Source organism: Lynx rufus, unplaced genomic scaffold (genome assembly GCF_022079265.1).
Source record: "Lynx rufus isolate CCGP_SWC_20201006 ecotype Redwood Valley unplaced genomic scaffold, mLynRuf1.p SCAF_4, whole genome shotgun sequence".
Classification (NCBI taxonomy): Eukaryota; Metazoa; Chordata; class Mammalia; order Carnivora; family Felidae; genus Lynx; species Lynx rufus.
In genome coordinates, this window is record NW_025814856.1 from 96,364,869 (window position 1) to 96,384,691 (window position 19,823).

At 36.8% G+C, this 19,823-nt stretch overlaps 1 protein-coding gene across 4 annotated transcripts in view; it reads left to right on the forward strand.

Moving 5' to 3' along the window:
* ANKIB1 (ankyrin repeat and IBR domain containing 1) overlaps positions 1 to 19,823 on the forward strand; it is a 145,756-nt gene that overhangs the window by 63,774 nt on the left and 62,159 nt on the right. For all 4 annotated transcript variants that reach the window (XM_047094674.1, XM_047094676.1, XM_047094677.1 and 1 more), the window contains 2 exons: positions 1,383 to 1,683; positions 14,779 to 14,961. In XM_047094674.1, the coding sequence (XP_046950630.1) occupies positions 1,383 to 1,683; positions 14,779 to 14,961 (484 nt within the window). The remainder of the gene's footprint in view (positions 1 to 1,382; positions 1,684 to 14,778; positions 14,962 to 19,823) is intronic.

Consider the following 19,823-nt stretch of genomic DNA (forward strand, 5'->3'; position numbering starts at 1 on the left):
AATAATAAACTTTTTTGTTTGATTAATCAGAGTCTGGCAGATTGGATATAAGAACATTTACAAAATGGTCTGTCTCTTCTCTATATTGGGGAGGACCTAGAGATTTTTAATAAGAGAAAGAGATCTCTCTGTATCAACTGACCTCCTTCCAACTTGCATTAAATTTTCCGTGTTGATGAGGACCTGAGGTCTCCTGAATAAACTGAAAGAGAGACTAAATGATATATAGGACCTCTTCTTACTCAGCCTTTTTCTCATAAGAGCTTCCCAGCTTGGCTAACTCATTCAAATTGAAGAGTCCATCCTAGTTCCTTCATGGTCAGTTTTTTCTATCAGACCCATATGTCTAAGCTGAAACTAACCTAAAAGCAACCCAACTGTAACTAGGGGTTAGAGTTTGGCTCTGCTACCCTCCCATTGCTATTCTAGACTTGGGCATAGAAATGCAAATGATATCAGCCCTCCACAGTAAATGTAGGCGTTCATCATCAGTTATGGGACTTATATGCCCATTTCATAATGTATTTGTGTGTTTTCTCTTATAGGCTGACTATATTGCAGCTGTTTTTCCCACCCTATTTTCCAATATCCTATTATAGCCACTAAATTGGCTCAATTATTAATCCTATGATCCTAGTACAAAGATGTATCAGGGAAATAGGCATAACTGTCAGGTCTAGGTTTGGCATTAGTTAAGGGAGCTCACCTAGACCTGTCATTGGTAAAGGCTATCACTGTGGAATTAGATCTTGGTCTTCTAGGACTAACCACAACTTATTCTCCTCAAACAGTATTACACTGCACAAATATATATCTTATTCTTTCAAAGGCTAGCCAATGACTATCAAGTAGAAAAATTTTTCCTAGGTCTAAAAATTAGACTTATGCATTACTCGCTGTACTTATATTCATTGCCACCATCCTTACTAAGTAAAGATGTACCTGAGAGAAATAGGGAAGAATAATAAAGAAAAAAAAGTTGCTGTGAAATGTGTAAGAATGTACCCTAAAGCATCTATGTAATTGACATATTAGTCTATACATGGCCCTTTCTGTTGCTTTCTTTCCTCCTGCCCTTCCTTTTTTCTTGTCTTCCCTTTTTTCTTCACTTCTTCATTTTTCGTTCCTTTTCCTCTTCCTATCCCTCTTCTTTTATTAGCCAATACCATAAAGATATTCAGCTTGCTTTCTTTTAGTATTTTGTTCTAGAATGGAGTTTTTATAACTGTAAGAATTAGTCATTTAGCTTATTGTAAAACAGTACTTCAATAGACATTTTATTAACATCTTAGGAATAGAGTTTATCTTTTAAATTTATCTTTTGTGTGTTCTTATTTCAAGATAGAAAGAAACTGGTTTTCATTTTTTCTTTACCATTTTAGGACTTTTCTTTTTGGTAGAGATGGAAATCCAAATAAACGGAATGTGCACAATGAAACATCTATGCATTTGTTGTGTATGGGACCTCAAATTATGATATCTGAAGGAGCCCTTCATCCTCGCTTAGCACGCCCGGCAGAAGATGATTTCAGAAGAGCAGATTGTCTGCAGATGATCTTAAGATGGAAAGGAGCAAAACTTGACCAAGGCGAATATGAGAGAGCAGCTATTGATGCTGTTGATAACAAAAAAAACACACCCCTACACTATGCTGCTGCCTCAGGGATGAAAACCTGTGTAGAGGTAAAACTTTGTTTTCTAATACTCTAAAAGTTGTGTATTTGGTAATACGTAATAATCAGAGCTTGTTTTGCTTAACAGTTACTTTAGTCCTTTTTGTCTGCTTTGTGGTTCTACAAGAATCTGGACCCATTTTAAATAAACTCATTCCCTTATTTTAGGGAAAGATTAAAAACAAATCCATAAACAAGTCTACCTTGGGAATAAAATGGAATCAAGAGCAGTTAAAAATTGGCTAACATCCCAGAAGATAACAGTCATCAATTAAACCCTGTCACTGAGAGCAACGGCTTTAGTAGAGATATGTTCTACTTTTGCGTTGATTTTTAGAAACCAGTTTATACATATTAGATGTGGCACATCTTAGCAAGTGTCACTTACAGCTGTATTATCTAGAATTGATCAGTTCCCTAAGCAAGGGATAAATATTAATGAATATATTTATTTCAGTCTTTTAAAAAAACATTTGTAATTTATTTTTTTATTTTTTAAATGTTTATTTTGGGGGGTGTGCAGTATGTAAGCTGGGGAGGAGCAGAGAGAATCCCCCTCTCTCAAGCAGGCTCTGTGCCCCAAAACATTTGTAATTTAGAATGTGCTGATTTTCTGTTTAATCTTCATTAATGTTAATGTGCTCCTGAAGACTATATTGCATTTGAATTTTTCCATATATATATTTCATATATAACAACAGGCTTAGGTAAAATCAGCCATATAATACAGAATCTTAGCTAAGAAATCATTACTCTTTACAGTATTATCACTACTATACATACAACAGAATGGGTTTTTCTCAGCTACATTCATGTCAATCTGTACATAACTCATAAAAGTTCTTTTGTAGATATATTCAAGTGTGAGTGGGGATCATTATAGATTGGATCACAGAATATCTATGTTACCAAAAATGTAGATCTTTGATGGAAAAGCAATGATCCTAATCAGACTGAAATACATATCTGGGGGGCGCCTGGGTGGCGCAGTCAGTTAAGCGTCCGACTTCAGCCAGGTCACGATCTCGCGGTCCGTGAGTTCGAGCACTGCATCAGGCTCTGGGCTGATGGCTCAGAGCCTGGAGCCTGTTTCCCATTCTGTGTCTCCCTCTCTCTCTGCCCCTCCCCCGTTCATGCTCTGTCTCTCTCTGTCCCAAAAATAAATAAACGTTGGAAAAAACAAAAAAAAGAAATACATATCAAAATTTAGTGTTTCTTTAAATATATATATATATTTGTATATATATAAGTATGTAAGTATATACTTACATATATAAATATATATATTTAAATCGATATAAATATATAAAATATAAATATATATAAATTTGTATATTTAAATATATATTCGTATCTATTTAAATATGTATTTTTATATACACTTTATAAATATATACTTCTGATCTTATGTTTTATTTATTGGTATTATTTGTGATACCGGTTAATTTTTTAGAATCTTTGGGGCGCCTTGGTTTAGTCGGTTAAGCATCTGACTCTTGATTTCAGCTCAGGTCATCATCTCACGGTTCATGAGGTTGAGCCCAGCACTGGGCTCCATGCTGACAGCACAGAGGCTGCTTGGGGTTCTCTCTTTCCCTCTCTCTCTCTGCCCCTTCCCCACTCACACTGTCTCTCAAAACAAACAAACAAACAAACTTAAAAAAAATCTTTTAGTTAGGAGTGCTGGGTGGCTCAGTCGGTTAAGCATCTGACTTTGGCTCAGGTCATGATCTCCCAGCTTGTGGGTTTGAGCCCCACATCGGATTCTATGGTGACAGCTTGGAGCTTGGAGCCTTCTTTGAATTCTGTATGTATGTATGTATGTGTGTGTGTGTGTGTGTGTGTGTGTGTGTGTGTGTGTCTCTCTGAAAAATAAATAAAACATTTAAAAACATCAAAAATAAATATAAATAAATAAATCAATAAATCTTTTAGAATCTTTGCTATTTTGTCTCTTAAGATTGTGTCACCTTTGCCCACTAGCAAGTTAGTGACAGTCATTTAACCTGAGACTATTTTTTTAAGCAGTGCTTTCTAACACTGATTTATAGCATGGTGGAAGGATGTCCTAGGATTTGGGGATGGTGGTGCTATCAGTAGAATTCCTGAGACTTGACTTTTTTTTAGTTTATTTAATTTATTTTGAGACAGAGAGCAGAGAGAGAAGAGATAGAGAATCCCAAGCAGCTCCACACTTTCCACGCAGAGCGCAACACGGGACTCAAACCCACGAACTGTGAGATCATGGCCTGAGCCAAAACCAAGAGTGTGATGCTTAACTAACTGAGCCATGCAGGTGCCCTGAATTCCTTTTTATACAAACCTTTTTGACTTTTTATACAAACCTTTTTGTGTATTGTTCTGTGCCCACCTCCTATGAAAGAACCTCTGCTATAGTGACTCATCATTATTGATGAGATTGCATATTTCTCAAGTGGGTTAGAGTAGATAATAGCGTATTCTTGATAGTAGTAATAATTCTCTTATTTTGCTGCTTTAATATCTTGCCTCCAAAAATTCCCTAGAAGCATTGCTTTAGTACTTGTTGATTTTGAAGTATGTTTACAATGACATGCTTATTAAATTGTTCTCCGAAATTGAGTACAGTGTTTTTACCAGTTTTATTTTTTGCTCAGTGAAGGAGATTAGTGCTAGGTTTATTCTGAATTAACAGCCCTGATGATTTGCTTTGTGTGAATGAATGTGTGTGTATGTTTCAACTGTTTGATCTGTCAGCAAATCACATTCATAAACCACACCGTTTGGGGACTATTTTCATTTTTCTGGATTCAGAGGAACTCTTTGCCCAAATGTAAAAATCCAAAAAGAGTCCTATAAATACCTTGGTTGTATTTATTCTTGTTTTCCTCAACATCCAGCGTATCATTTTACCTATATAAAGTTATCTTTAATCTTGTATATATACATGAGTGTACACTTGCCCAGCCTTAGGCCTTGAATGACTTTTGGTAATGCTTACTACTAATTAAACTAGAAGAGTTTCCATGGGAAGTGTAATTAATTTCCAGATGTCTTACTGTGTTTTCTAATAATACTAGTACATAAAACAAATACATTGAAATAAAGAACCTAATAACAATACTTCTTACAGTATTAGTCTATAGTTATCTTCATGTAGTATCATACTCCTTGAGTTAAAAGAGTGTTATCAGGTATTAATTTTTTCGTAAAGCTAAAGGACTTAGTCTTCACAGTGATTATCTGTAGTACCTTGAGTGGGTCACTAAATCTCTTTGAGGTTATCAGTTCCAACCATCCAGGAGCAAATTATCACCATTACCTCAAAAGACCCCTTTTAGCACTAATTTTCTGTTGATCTTTGATTGCTATAAAATAGACCCCATTTTCAGTGTATAGCCTTTAAGGCTAAATTGATTATTTGATTGCGTAGTTAAGGCCAAGCTTTTTTTTTTTTTTTTTTTTTTACTCATTTCTATGAAAATATACCTTCTCTAATTCTTTAAAATGTTTTTCTATGTTTATTTAAAGACAGAGTTGATGAACTCATCAGGTGATAATTTCTTATGTACATTTAATAATTAAAAAGGTTCGTTTTTCTTTATGTTTTTTTTGGCTCATTATTTCAAACCATAAAAATGAAAGATTAACTTTAAAACTTACCCTTCTTGGGGCGCCTGGGTGGCGCAGTCGGTTAAGCGTCCAACTTCAGCCAGGTCACGATCTCGCGTTGCGTGAGTTCGAGCCCCGCGTCAGGCTCTGGGCTGATGGCTCGGAGCCTGGAGCCTGTTTCCGATTCTGTGTCTCCCTCTCTCTCTGCCCCTCCCCCATTCATGCTCTGTCTCTCTCTGTCCCAAAAATAAATAAAAAACGTTGAAAAAAAAAATTTAAAACTTACCCTTCTCCTTGTAATAATTGTGTTGCATAGTAAGCTAAAGGTACAAAACACACACACACGCAACATAACATAAGAAAAAACTCTTAATCATAGAGTTCTTCTGGGAACTTCCAAGTGTGGCGGTATCAGTGGCTCTATATAAGATACCGCAACCGACGGGGCGCCTGGGTGGTGCAGTCGGTTAAGCGTCCGACTTCAGCCAGGTCACGATCTCGCAGTCCGTGAGTTCGAGCCCCGCGTCGGGCTCTGGGTTGATGGCTCAGAGCCTGGAGCCTGTTTCTGATTCTGTGTCTCCCTCTCTCTCTGCCTCTCCCCCGTTCATGCTCTGTCTCTCTCTGTCCCAAAAATAAATAAACGTTGAAAAAAAGAAATTAAAAAAAAAAAAAAAGATACCGCAACCGAGTGTGTAGTTCTCCTGCTATACTGCTGCTGAGTTGACTTCCTTGTATTGACATTCCAAGAGTCTGTCAAATTCAACATTTCAAAAACTGTACTTAGTCGTTTCTACCCTCTAGCTCCTCCTCATGACTGCCTTCTATTAGTGATGCCGTCATTATCCCTATATCTAATCTTGATACCTGAATTTACCTTGGACTGGTTTTTGGTTTTGTTTTTGTTTTTTTGCATCAAACTCATGCCACTCATTTGCAGAATAGAGCTCTTCCTTTACTCTTTTGGCCAGCCTCCTTTTTAATCTCTGTTGACTTCTCTGTAACCAGGTGCTTATATTGAATCCTCACTTTGGTGTATTTATCAAAACTTCGTTAAGTAGGAAAATCTGGAGTTTCACAAATGATTCAAACTGATTTAGGAGATAAAAGTAACACAAAGAGGAGTGGGCTGCAATTGTTTGAAAGTTGAAAATGCTTGTATGTTAAACATATATAAGGACAAATGATAAATGAAGCCCCTCTAATTCTAATTTTTTTATATTTCAAAGAATTTTTCCAGGGGTCAGCAAACTTTTTTTCTGTGAAAGCCAAATAGTAAATATTTTAGGCAACTGCTCAACTCAGCCATTGTAGCCTGAAAGCAGCCATAGACAATATGTAAACAAATGAGCATGGCAGTGTTCGGTAAAACTTTGTTTATGGACACTCCCACTTGACTTTCTTATGATTTCCACATATAATGAAATATTCTTTTGATTTTTCATTCAACCATTTAAAAATGTAAGAACAGTTTCTAGTTCATGGACTGTATAGGAACAGACAACAGGCTGAATTTGGCTCACAGACGGTTTTGCCTTTGACCCCTGTATTATGCACAGATTTGGAAAAGGGAAGCAAAGATGACTCCACACTTCACAAGCTTATTTTAAATATATAAAATAACACACTTTCAATGTGTAGCAAGTCCTATATGCTTTAATTATACAAATAATTTTTAAAATACTATGTAATGGATACCCAGTACCCAAAAATGGAACTCCAATAAAATATAAATCTTAAAAGAATTTATTTAATACAGTGAATAATGCATTTTTTCTTAGTTGCTGAGTTTTTGTTTTTCTATTTCTTTAGAATAGAGATGGGCTTTGGAGATGAATGATGGGTTAGTTCTATTAGCATGCCCCAATTAAAAGCCCAGTGATCTTTCTCCTCTTGGCAGACTTCCCTAAGAGTCAGCCTAGTCATTAAGCTTCATTTTATTTGTATTAGTGCTTTTCCTGTCATAGTCATTCAATAAATGGTTGATGTGCAGAGGTTATTGGTTTTGATAGTGCTCCATTCTTTGTGAAAAGTGTGTTTTTAAATGAGCATTATCTTGGGTATTTCCTGTGCACCCCTGTCCTACTTGCTTATTCAAAGCTTTAAGTATGGATGCTTATTGTTAGATCAAATAGAGGTCACTAGAAAACCAAAGGTGGTAAATCACTTTTCTCTTTACAGCCATAAGGCCTATTTGACACTTTGGCAGCTATCAGAGCATTTCACACTTCATTGGAAAGCCATAAAAACCATTCACAGGTCAGACTGAAGAGTTTTATTTAATTATATTGTGTTTTTTAGCACCTGGAGTATTAAAACTCAAAAGAATACAGAAATTGTCGTCCCAGCTCAGCAACTGAGTAACTGCCTATCTGAGCCTCAGTTTTCTAATATTAATCAAGAAAATTGTGATCTCATTTCTACCTCCAAAATGTTTCTATGCTAAGGGCTATATTAATTATTTGGGCAGTAAATATTAAAGGCATTGAAGAGAAAGACCATTTTAATTTTACTTATCCTGGAAGAATTCATGGGTAGTAGTATAATTTGAGTGGGTAAGATATTAGTATTTGGAGGATACTTAAAAGTGTGCCCCTTGGACCTGTAGCATCAGCTATTACTGGGAGCTTGTTATAAATACAAAATCTTGGCCCCACCAGGCCTCCATATTTCCAAATCAGAATCTCTCGGGGTAAACTCCAAGAATATTTTAAGCAAGTTCTGCTGGTTATTTGTTTACATGTCAGAGTTTGAGAAGCACTGTTCCAGGTCTCAGACATATGCAGATTAAAGCATTTTGCAGAAGAATGATAAGACAGATGACTTAAAATAAAGATAGAGGCCATACCAAGTAGAAAATACTAAATGCCAAGGCCAAGAATTTGAGATTTCTAGAAAGTTGAGCCACTGAAAATTTTTTATCAGAGAAGTGCTATTATGAAAGCAAATATGGTTAAGATTAGCCTAATGGTTGTTGTGTAGAATAGATTTGAATGGGATACTTGTAAAGCAGTGTTTCTTGATGCCTTGCCACACAAACAGTGGTCCTCAGACTGGCACTGGCGTTAATTATTTGGAAACCTGTTGGAAATGCAGAATCTTAGGCCTCATTCCAGACCAAATAAATCTGAATCTGTAGTTTAACCAGATACCAAGGTGATTCGTATTCACATTAAGGTTTCAGAAGTCCTGGCATAGAGGATAGTCAGTGAGACACCTATAGTGGAATCATAACGCTTCTTGTAAAAAGTGCGTATATCTAGTCCCCATCCCACCCCACCCCATTTCCCCATAATACGACTATCAGGCTACCCAGATGATTCTTAAACAGTTTGAAAGCCTTTGTGCTGGAACAGTAGTTGTAAACATGGCTGCATGCAAAAAAATCCCATAGTGTAGACCCTATCTCTCATCAATAAAATTGTAATTTCTGAGGTGGGGGCCTAGACACTAGTATTTGAACTTCTCCAGATGGTTCCAGTGGGCAGCCAAGGTTGAAAACCAGTGTACTAAAGAGAATGATAGGAGCTAAATTACTGCACTAATTCTGGTATGAACTGAAAAAAAGCCTGGATTTGTGTGGTCGTATTGGAAATGAAAGAATGAGGCAGATGCAAGGGACATTGTGAAGACCTGGTAGCATTTGGTGACTTGGTCAATTGATACAAGAAAGTGTGGGAGACTAAGGGTTAAATATGATGGAAGCTTTAGGGGCACCTGCCTGATTCTTGATCTCAGGATTGGGAGTTCAAGTCCCACATTGGGCCTAGAGCTTACTTAAAAAAGTAAAATCTGTGCCTTAAAAAAAAAGATGGAGACTTTAAAATGTTAATGTTAAGCTCTCTTTGAATGATTTGATTTTCCACATTTTCTATAACAATCTGCTATCATACTTATAATTAGAGTAAAGCAAATTATTTTTAAGTAGAATGTGTATGGTTTTGAGCCTGGGTTACTTTGAAGCCTGCTATCAATTAACAGACATTAAAAAAGTAAGATGAGGTAAAGGAATTTGTTCAAATACCGAATTGAGTTTTCATTTAGAAGGATGGATATTGAGGTCCTGGATTAGCTACATGAAATGGTATTCAGGTTATTGAAAATTAGGACTAGTTGTTTGGGAGTAAAGAATATAGATTTAGAATTAAGTGTCATCTGTATACAGTCAAAAACTAAAAACAAGGTATAGATGAGTAGCCTAAGGAAAAGACTTTAACTTATAGACAAAATTACAGGGTTAAAGTCACAGCATCAATTTGGAGAATACCTGTATTTAAAGGGAGTGAAAAAAAGAGGTGGCCTATGAAGCAAAAAGAAAAAGCAGAGAAAAGAACTGAGATAACACTGTCAAGGGTGCCAAGAGAATTTCAAGGGTAGAAGATAATCAGTCATGTGACATGCCGCAAAGAGGTAAAGCTATTAGAAAACCAAGAATGGCTGTTGAATTTGAGAGTACTTACGATTTTCAGAAATACTGTTTTAGTGAAATGATCAGGGTAAAAGTCATTGCTGGGAGTAATTGAGTCATTTGCTGGGGAAGTGGAGAGACAATGGGTGTCAGTCACTAATTTGAGAAATGTGGCCGGGAAAGAAGGGAAAACATTGGGAAAGTAACTAGAAGGATAACGAAACTAAGATAAAGAACGCGTGTACCAGGAGCCAATAAAAAGTTGTAGAGGGAAGATAGAGGGGTAATGGACTGCTCAAGGTCATACAGGAAATAGAGATGATGAAATGGTAATTTTCAACCAGAACAGACTTTAACAATTACCTTTTTTTTAACATCTTTTCTCAAGATTGTATAAACCTCATTTTACCCATGGATTTGTGTATACTGAGACTTAAGTCAATTGACTTGTCCTGAGTTACCAGCCACTTAGATTATGGGTCAAAGGGTTGGGGAGGGATTTGTCTTGAATACTAGGGGCTGCCCTACCCCTCTCCCTTTGAGGTTATAAACAGAAAGGAAGGCAAAATAGATGAACAGATGTGTTGAGATAGTAATAATCAGATGTTTCTTTTAAGGTAGAACATTTCATGTACTACCAAGTGTATAAAATAGACTAAAAATCACGTTTGAATAAAGTATTCAGTCCTCCTTGCTTTGAGAGTAAGGAAGGTGATTAAAAACTACCTGTTCGGGGCGCCTGGGTGGCGCAGTTGGTTAAGCGTCCGACTTCAGCCAGGTCACGATCTCGCGGTCCACGAGTTCGAGCCCCGCGTCGGGCTCTGGGCTGATGGCTCAGAGCCTGGAGCCTGTTTCCGATTCTGTGTCTCCCTCTCTCTCTGCCCCTCCCCCGTTCATGCTCTGTCTCTCTCTGTCCCAGGGATGAATAAACGTTGAAAAAAAAAAAAAAAATTTAAAAAAAAAAAAAAAAAAAAAAAAAAAAAAACTACCTGTTCAAAAAAAAATAAAAAATAAAAAAAAATAATTAAAAAAAAAAAAAAAACAACTACCTGTTCAGAACCCCAAGTAACTTCCTTACTGTATAAAAGCAGAACATCTGACTTTTTGCAGCATCGATTTCATGGATATCCCTACCTAAAACATCTTTCACTTATTGATGTTCCCAACCTGATGCCCCAAATTTCAGCAAGCTGAAATAACTTTTTAAAAAATTTTTTTAATGTTTGTTTATTTTTGATAGAGAGCGTATGCGCATGAGTGGGGGAGGGGCTCAGAGAGAAGGAGACACAGAATCTGAAGTACGCTCCAGCTCTGAGCTGTCAGCACAGAGCCTAACGTGGGGCTTGAACTCACAAACCGCAAGATCATGACCTGAGTTGAAGTTGGACGCTTAACCAACTGGGCCACCCAGGCACCCCAAGCTGGAATACTGTTTAAGTACTGCTCCAGTGTCAAGCAGTACTGCTGTTAGCTAGCTTCTATACCAAAGGTACATACATGCTGACTTAACTTGCCAAAACAAATGGCTACAAAAATGGACCCTACATTTTATCACCGATTATGAATTTCTCTACAGGTGCCAGTTGCAGCAATGAGATATAGTTCTTTGTAGTCCCCTTGCCTCCACTCCAGTCATTTGGGAACCCCTTTTGAAGATAGATTACCAATGAAGGCAAGAAATCTCATCCAAGTTCTAAATATGTTCAGCAGTGATTCTCAATGATGGCTTCTCACACATTCCCTCTTCACACACCCATTTTTTTTAATTAAAAAAAATTTTTTTAATATTTATTTTTTGAGAGAGACAGTGAGAGCAGGTGAGGGACAGAGAGAGGGAGACACAGAATCCAAAGCAGGCTCCATGTTCTGAGCTGTCAGCACAGAGCCTGACACAGGACTTAAACCCAAGAACCTTGACATCGTGACCTGAGCCGAAGTTGAACGCTTAACTAACTGAGCCACCCAGGTGCCACCCCCCCCCATTTTTTTTTTAACCCCAAGGAATGCAGTCTACACTCCAGTATATCCTCTTAAGAAGGTTCCCCACAGCAGTATTCTGGAATGGCATAACCTCTTAAATTTTGTTGTCTTTGCTTTTGTTAAGGACTGGGGCATTAAGTTAAAGGTGATTTATCTTGTTGGCTAATACTTAAATCTCTTCTGTGGTAATATCTGTTGTGAAAGTAAATCACATACATCATGGCTTTGAAAGCTTTCCCAGTGTTCATTTTAGAAATCATTTTCCGACTACTCTGAATAAAAAACCAGAAAATAAAGTCGGCTCTCTTAGTGCAATAGCAATCAGAAGCAAATAGTTAATTGTCTGTTAGGATTGGGTACCCTGTGAAGCAGAAAGGCTAAAAAATAGTAATAGACTGTACTATAGGTATGATAAGTCTCTGGACTTACTACAAGTCCCCAGTATTGAGTATATTATAAAATGTAAATATATCCATTTCCACAGACACGTAGGTGATAGTCTAGGGTCACTGCTTATCAGACTTTTATGTGCTTAAGAATCTCTTGGACATCAGAATCAGATTCTGATTCAGAGGACTGGAGTGGAAGGGATTTGGGTAGTTAAGGCTGAGATTCAGCATTTCTAACAAACTCCCAGTTGATACTTTGACTAGGAAGGTTCTAGGTGGTAAATAGCAGGCTCTAGAAGGTAGCTACAGCAGTGACTGCTTAGAGATATGCTTAACAATTTTTTTTGAAGGGCCAGATGTAAAGAGTAAATACTTTAAGCTTTGTGGCCATAAGCTGTATTCTTCCTGATTTATTTCTATGCTTGTTTTTAACAATTAAAACCAATTTTTTTAAACCATTTTAGCTCTGAGGTATACCTTCAGCCTAGAGCAAGAAACTGAAGGTCATATCCATTGGGCTTGTCAAGTTAGCCCATGGCTTTCAGGCCCGGCATTGATATAAGTCCTTCATGTTGTCAGGCCTCTTGGGATGGCTATAGAGGAATCATAAGGATTCCAGTTCCAAAAGCAATAAAGAAACTTTATAGGAAGATCTGAATGTTTGTTGTAGGGAGAGAAGATAAAATTATATGGAAGAAAATGGGAAGAAGCTACCTTTTTTATTAAATGCCATAAAAACTAAAAACTAAAAACTATTCACTTTTAGATCATAAGTAAGATCTAGGTAGAACTTTATGGTGGACCCAGGATGTATTTGACTTCTTTTAATTTATGTGATCAGCCTGTTCTGTGTGTCTGTACAATATCCAATTATGGTTATAAGAAATTGGTCAAACTTTTGTCTGAATCCCAGTTCTCTTGCTTGCCAGGTGGGTAACTTTGGTCAAGTTACCTAACTTTTCTGAGACATTATAATATCCCTGGGGTTGTTAATATTAAATAAGAATGTGTACTTGAATTACTTAACATCAGGCTTGGAACTTAGAAGACACTCAATAAATGGTAGTCGTTACTATGTTATTATGATCGTGACTGAATTCTGTAAAAGAATCAGCTCCATGACTAATTGTCAGGCTGTCCTTTAGGGTAGATTGCGTCCTAGATTATGGTCCTCATGGCATAATGTCCTTCCTAATGTTTCTGTAGACATAATGGGGAAATTTGAACCTATAGCCTCTAGTAACAACATATTTAACTTCTGCAAAACTGTCAGAAACCTCAATAGTAATAAATAAGTCACTATTACATGTATTTTTTTAATGTTTGTTTATTTATTTATTTATTTATTTATTTATTTATTTATTTTTAACGTTTATTTATTTTTGAGACAGAGAGAGACAGAGCATGAACAGGGGAGGGGCAGAGAGAGAGGGAGACACAGAATCGGAAACAGGCTCCAGGCTCTGAGCGGTCAGCCCAGAGCCCGACGCGGGGCTCGAACTCACGGACCATGAGATCATGACCTGAGCCGAAGTCGGACGCTTAACCGACTGAGCCACCCAGGCGCCCCAATGTGTATTTATTTTTGAGAGAGAGCAAGCTAGGGAGGGGTGAGAGGGGGCAGAGGATCTGAAACAGGTTCTGCGCTGACAACAGTGAGTCTGATGTAGGGCTCAGACTCACAAACTGTGAGATCATGACCTGAGCCAAAGTTGGATAGTCAACTGACTGAGCCACCCAGGTGCCCTTTTCCATGTATTTTTAAGGTGATATTTCTTGGAATGAAATCCCACCTTTAAAAATTGAAAGATTGTAGGGGTACCTGGGTGGCTCAGTTGGTTGAGCATCTGACTTTGGCTCAGGTCATGATCTCACAGCTTGTGGGTTCGGGCCCCGTTCTGGGCTCTGTGCTGACGGCTCAGAGCCTGGAGCTGCTTTGGATTCTGTGTCTCCCCTCTCTCTGCCTCACCCCTACTCGCACTGTCTCTCTTAAAAATAATAAAATAATAAAATATTTTTAAAAAATTGAAAGATTGTTTGGGTCTCCTAGGTAGCTTAGTCAGTTAAGGGTCTGACTCTTGGTTTCAGTTCAGGTCATGATTTCATGGTTTATGGGTTCGAGCCCTGCATCAAGCTCTTAGGCTGACAGCAGAGCCTGCTTTGGATTTTCTGCCTGCTTCAGATTCTGTCTCCCTCTCTCTCTCTTTCTCTCTCTCTCTCTCTCTCTGCCCCTTCCCCACCCAGTCTCTGTCTCCTCTCTTTCTGTCTTTCTCTCACACACACAAAAATAAACATTTTTTTTAAATGCTAATAAACAAGAATTACCATCTTAAAATCGAAGTCACTGGTATTGGGACACCTGGGTGGCTCTGTGGGTTGAGTGTCCAACTTCAGCTCAGGTAATGAGCTCGTGGTCTGTAAGTTTGAGCCCCACATCGGGCTCTGTGCTGACAGCTTGGAGCCTGGAGCCTGCTTCTGATTCTGCGTCTCTCTCTCTCTCTCTCTCTCTCTCTCTCTCTCTGCCCCTCCCCTGCTCACACTCTGTTTCTCTATCAAAAATAACTAAACATTAAAATTATTTTTTTAAAAAGTCACTGGTATCTAAATTTTTATTGTTATTTCAAGTACATACTGTTGTATTTTTGTTGCACTTCATTATATTGTTAATTTTTTCAAATACATAGCATGAAGTAACCTGTTTAAATCTGTGGTTGCAAGTTTTTGAAAAAATCTTTTTTAGCTTTTAGTAAAACACGGAGGAGACTTGTTTGCTGAGAATGAGAATAAAGATACTCCTTGTGATTGTGCTGAAAAGCAGCACCACAAAGATTTGGCCCTCAATCTGGAATCACAAATGGTATTCTCACGAGATCCTGAAGCTGAAGAAATAGAAGCTGAATATGCTGCGTTAGACAAACGAGAGGTAAGGTGTTTTTTTTTTTAAATAAATGATATGGATTTTATATTAAATTTTATTTTTCTACTTTAAAATCCATTTTGTGTGGTCTTCTCTGCAATATGCTTAACACCATTTCATCTGTATAGCCATAAGTAGGGACGCCTGGGTGGCTCAGTCGGTTGAGTGTCCGACTTCGGCTCAGGTCATAATCTCGAGGTCTGTGGGTTCGAGCCCTGTGTCGGGCTCTGTGCTGACAGCTCAGAGCCTGGAGCCTGCTTTGCATTCTGTATCTCCCTCTCTCTTTGCCCCTCCCCCGCTCATGCTCTGTCTCTCTCTCTCCCTGTCAAAAATAAATAAACATTAAAAAAAAATGTTATATAGCCATAAGTATAAAAATACATCTAGAAAATCTGGAGGTGGTAACTGTCCTCTAAAATATGTATATGTTTACTTATATTTAAGTAGAGATGCTAATGTGTAATATGAACTCCTAACCATTTCTACTGTTCTAAAACTGCAGTCCTCCTGTTCCTCAGTCCTTCCTGTCTTCTAGGTTGCTCTTATCAACAAACATGCTTTGCTAACTTTTATCTTAAAAACAAAACAAAACAAAAACAGCAAAAGTCACTCCATTGACCACTTTTCTTCCTTTCCCTCTTCAGTTGTAGCCCCATATCTCTGAGCCTCTTGCAGCGTGACTTTCCTCCTTTCTATTTTGTTGGAAGTGCATTTGTCATGGATATCAAGAGTTGCCATTTTGCCAAATCCAGTGGGTACTGTTCTCTCCCACTCTTACTTGAATTCCTCTGCAGCACTTGACACAATTGACCACTCCCTTCTTAGTGAAGCATTCTTCCCTTAGCTTCAGGGACATTATTCTTTGGTTTTCCTTTAAGTCTTTCTTGTTTCAATAAACATTACCTCCCTCCACTGAATTGCTTAAGCATAAATGGGCAAGCGTTTCAGTTCCTCGTTTGTCCTTATATCCAAACAATCTGAGAATGTTGTCAATTTTACCTCCAAGAGTATAACCTAGATCCATTTACTCCTCCTAGTCTCTACTCCTACCTCCCCAGGCCCTCTCCACCCGAACCTCTCATCTGAGGTACTGTAACAGTTTCCTAACTGACCTCCTTCCTTCTGTTTTGGTCCCCCTAGAATCCATTTTGTACACATAAGCTGGAAAGACATTTTAAAACTTAAATTAGATCATATAAATCTCTTAAATTACTTAGTGACTTTTCATTGTACTTGGAATAAAATCCAAACTATTCTCTCCGATATAAAACCTTATATGGTCTCACTACTACCTCTCCCAACATCATCTCAAACCTTTCTTCCCAGCATATTTTGCTCTAATTATAATACCTAGACTACAGTAAGGTTTTTGCATTTGCTCTTTTCTATATCAGAAATCTTCTCCCAGTTTTTCTTTTGGCTGGCTCAGTAGTTCTTCAGAGAGGCAATCTTGGACTATTCTTTCCCAAATAGGTCCCTCTCCTTCCATTATTCTTTACCATAACACCCTACTTTTTATAACACTCATCACATGCTGTAATGATTTTGTTTATGTATTTATTCTTTTTTTTGCCCTTCTTTCCTATTAGATGGTCAACTCCATGAGGGCCAGAATCATAACTGCCTTATTCAACAGAGTATTTTCAGTGTCAGACACACTGCTTACACAGTGAACATCCATAGATGGTATTTCTTAAGTATTTTGAGCTTCAGTATTCCAGATTACCAAAGGAACTGAGTTTCTTGGGATTAAGAATTTTATATTTTTTTACCCTTTGTGTTTCTTAAATTAGGTTATTTTATCGGAATGCTTTTTCAGGTTAAGTCACACATAGAAAGAGAGGCCAATGTCCTAAACACTTTCACATGGTTGTTAAATTCACACAGTAAGCTTAAGTAACTGTTATGCCCCCTTCTTTTTTTAAATGAGGAAGATAAACCGGAAAATAGTTGAATAACCTACCAGGATCAAAGTGAGCTAAACCGATTCTTCGGACTTCAAGCCAAAGCATCTCTATTTGCTATACTGTCTGTCTTTTCATAATCTATCGTCTTGAGTCATACATACATATATACATACTATTACTGTAATAATTAATGTAATTTAGTCAGAAGAAAATATTTAAACAGTAATATTCTAAAAATAATGTGATTAAACTGAAAAACATTTAATGACTATATTTAGGCTTTTTATCAAAGATACTATCTTAACTTATAATTAAATCAGAAAAATAATAGTATTCATTATCAATAGACTTAAGATCTAAATGAATTTAATGTAACTATAATAAACTATTAAGTTAACAAAAAGTTACATAACAATTTGATACTCGTTATATAGAAAAGACTAGTATATATTGAGATTGAAGTATGCCAAAATGCTAATTATGGAATGGATAAGTTTTTTTACTATTATTATTTTTCTTTTTTCATGCATTTCTTAAAATTTATAATGAGTATTTATTGCTAAAAAATGTAAAAAATTTCCTCCTTCCTGACTCTACCCCACAGTGGTAACAATTTCTTGTGTGTATGTCTTGTTTAAGAAACATACATATGATATAAACAAACGTATAACATAGAATTTTTTTTTTTTTAATTTTTTTTTTCAACGTTTTTATTTATTTTTGGGACAGAGAGAGACAGAGCAGAACGGGGGAGGGGCAGAGAGAGAGGGAGACACAGAATCGGAAACAGGCTCCAGGCTCTGAGCCATCAGCCCAGAGCCTGATGCGGGGCTCGAACTCACAGACCGCGAGATCGTGACCTGGCTGAAGTCAGACGCTTAACCGACTGCGCCACCCAGGCGCCCCTAACATAGAATTTTTATTGCAAAAGGAAGGTCATTGAGTTCTGCTACAATATTTTTTTTCTGTAAAAAATTTTTTTTAATTTAAGTATAGTTGGCACATAGTGTTACATTCGTTTCAGTTGTACAAAATTCAACAAGTTTGTATGGTATGCAGTGGTCACCACAAATATATAGCTACCATATATCACCATACAATGCTATTACAATACCATTAATTTTATTCCCGTTTCTCATACTCCCCTTCACCCATTTTGCCCACCCCTTCACCATCCCTTCCTCTAGCAACCATTAGTTCTCTGTACGTATGTGTCTGTTTCTGCTTTTTTTTTTTTTATTCATTTGTTTTTTTTTTTTAGGTTCCATGTTTAAGTAAAATCACATGATATTTGTTTGTCTCTATCTGACTTATTTCACTTAGCCATAATACCCTGTATGTCCATCCAGTTGTTGCACATGTCAAGATCTCATCCTTTTTGTACAGCTTAGTGATATTCCATCAGGTATGTGTGTATACACCACATCTTTACCCATTCATCTATCAGTGGATGCTTAGATTGCTTCCATATCTTGACTGTTGTAAATAATGCTGTAATAAACATAGGGGTGCATATATCTTTTCAAATTAGTGTTCTTGAGTTCTTTAGTAGTGGAACTACTCAGTAATATGGTATTTCTATTTTTAATTTTTTGAGGAACATCCATGCTATTTTCCACAGTAGCTATACCAATTTACATTCCCACAAACAGTGCATGAGAGTTTCTTTTCTCCACATCCTCCACAACTCTAAAATACTTTTTCAACTTAACAATATATCATGACCATTTTCCTATTAAATATTGATGAATATTTAAATAATTTAGATATTATTGATATTAAAAACAGGCTAAAGTGAATATTTATCTATTTATTTCATATATATTTTTATCTAGTTGTGTCATTATTGTGGTTTGAAACATGGATCTGAAGCCATGCTGACTGGATTCATATTTTAGTCCCATGAGTGACATACTATGTGGCCTTAAGTAGTTATTCCTCTGCTTCAGTTTCTTCTTCCTTAAAACGGAGATAATAATGGTCCCTACTTCAGAGAATTGTAGTGATGCTTAAATGAGTTAATATATGTAAATACTTAGAACAGTGCCTGAATCATTATATGTTTTATCTAAATGTATGCTGTTATAATCATGGTCATCATATATAATTGTTACTGCATTTATATACATATTTTAAAAGTATATTCCCTATAAATTTGTAGAAATTGGTTTGATGGATCATGAGATGTACATATTTTATAGTTTAATAGATGTTGTTAGGCTGTCCTAAAAGATTATATCAGTTTATTTTCTTCTAGTAGCATGTTAGAGAATTCTTTTCCACATATTTCTGCTAGCATTACATATTATCAGTGTTTTTATTTTTGCTACTTTAAAGAATTTTTTTTTCAACGTTTATTTATTTTTGGGACAGAGAGAGACAGAGCATGAACGGGGGAGGGGCAGAGAGAGAGAGGGCGACACAGAATCGGAAACAGGCTCCAGGCTCTGAGCCATCAGCCCAGAGCCTGACGCGGGGCTCGAACTCACGGACCGCGAGATGGTGACCTGGCTGAAGTCGGACGCTTAACCAACTGCGCCACCCAGGCGCCCTTATTTTTGCTAGTTTAGACAAATGGTACCTGTTTGAATTTTTTTACTTGACTATTCTGTAAATTGATTGTTCATTTGAGTTTTTTTCTTTGGATGGTTTGTGTGTTCTTAATGCTTTCCAAGAAAAGTTTGTGTATTTTTCTGTTTTCACTTAGGATATTCAGAGATGTAAATTTTTCTTACTCCGTGGCTTCTGAATTTTTTTAATGTTAATATTGTAATCATATGCCCCAGTTTTTTTCTAGTTTTCTAGTTTTGTTTTTAATCCTTATTAGGATCGTTTTGTCTGATATTTTATAATGTTTAAAAACAATACTTTCACAAACAAATACCTACACACAAATGTTTATAGCAGCACTATTCACAATAACCAAACGTTGAAGACCAAATCTCTATCAACAGATGAATG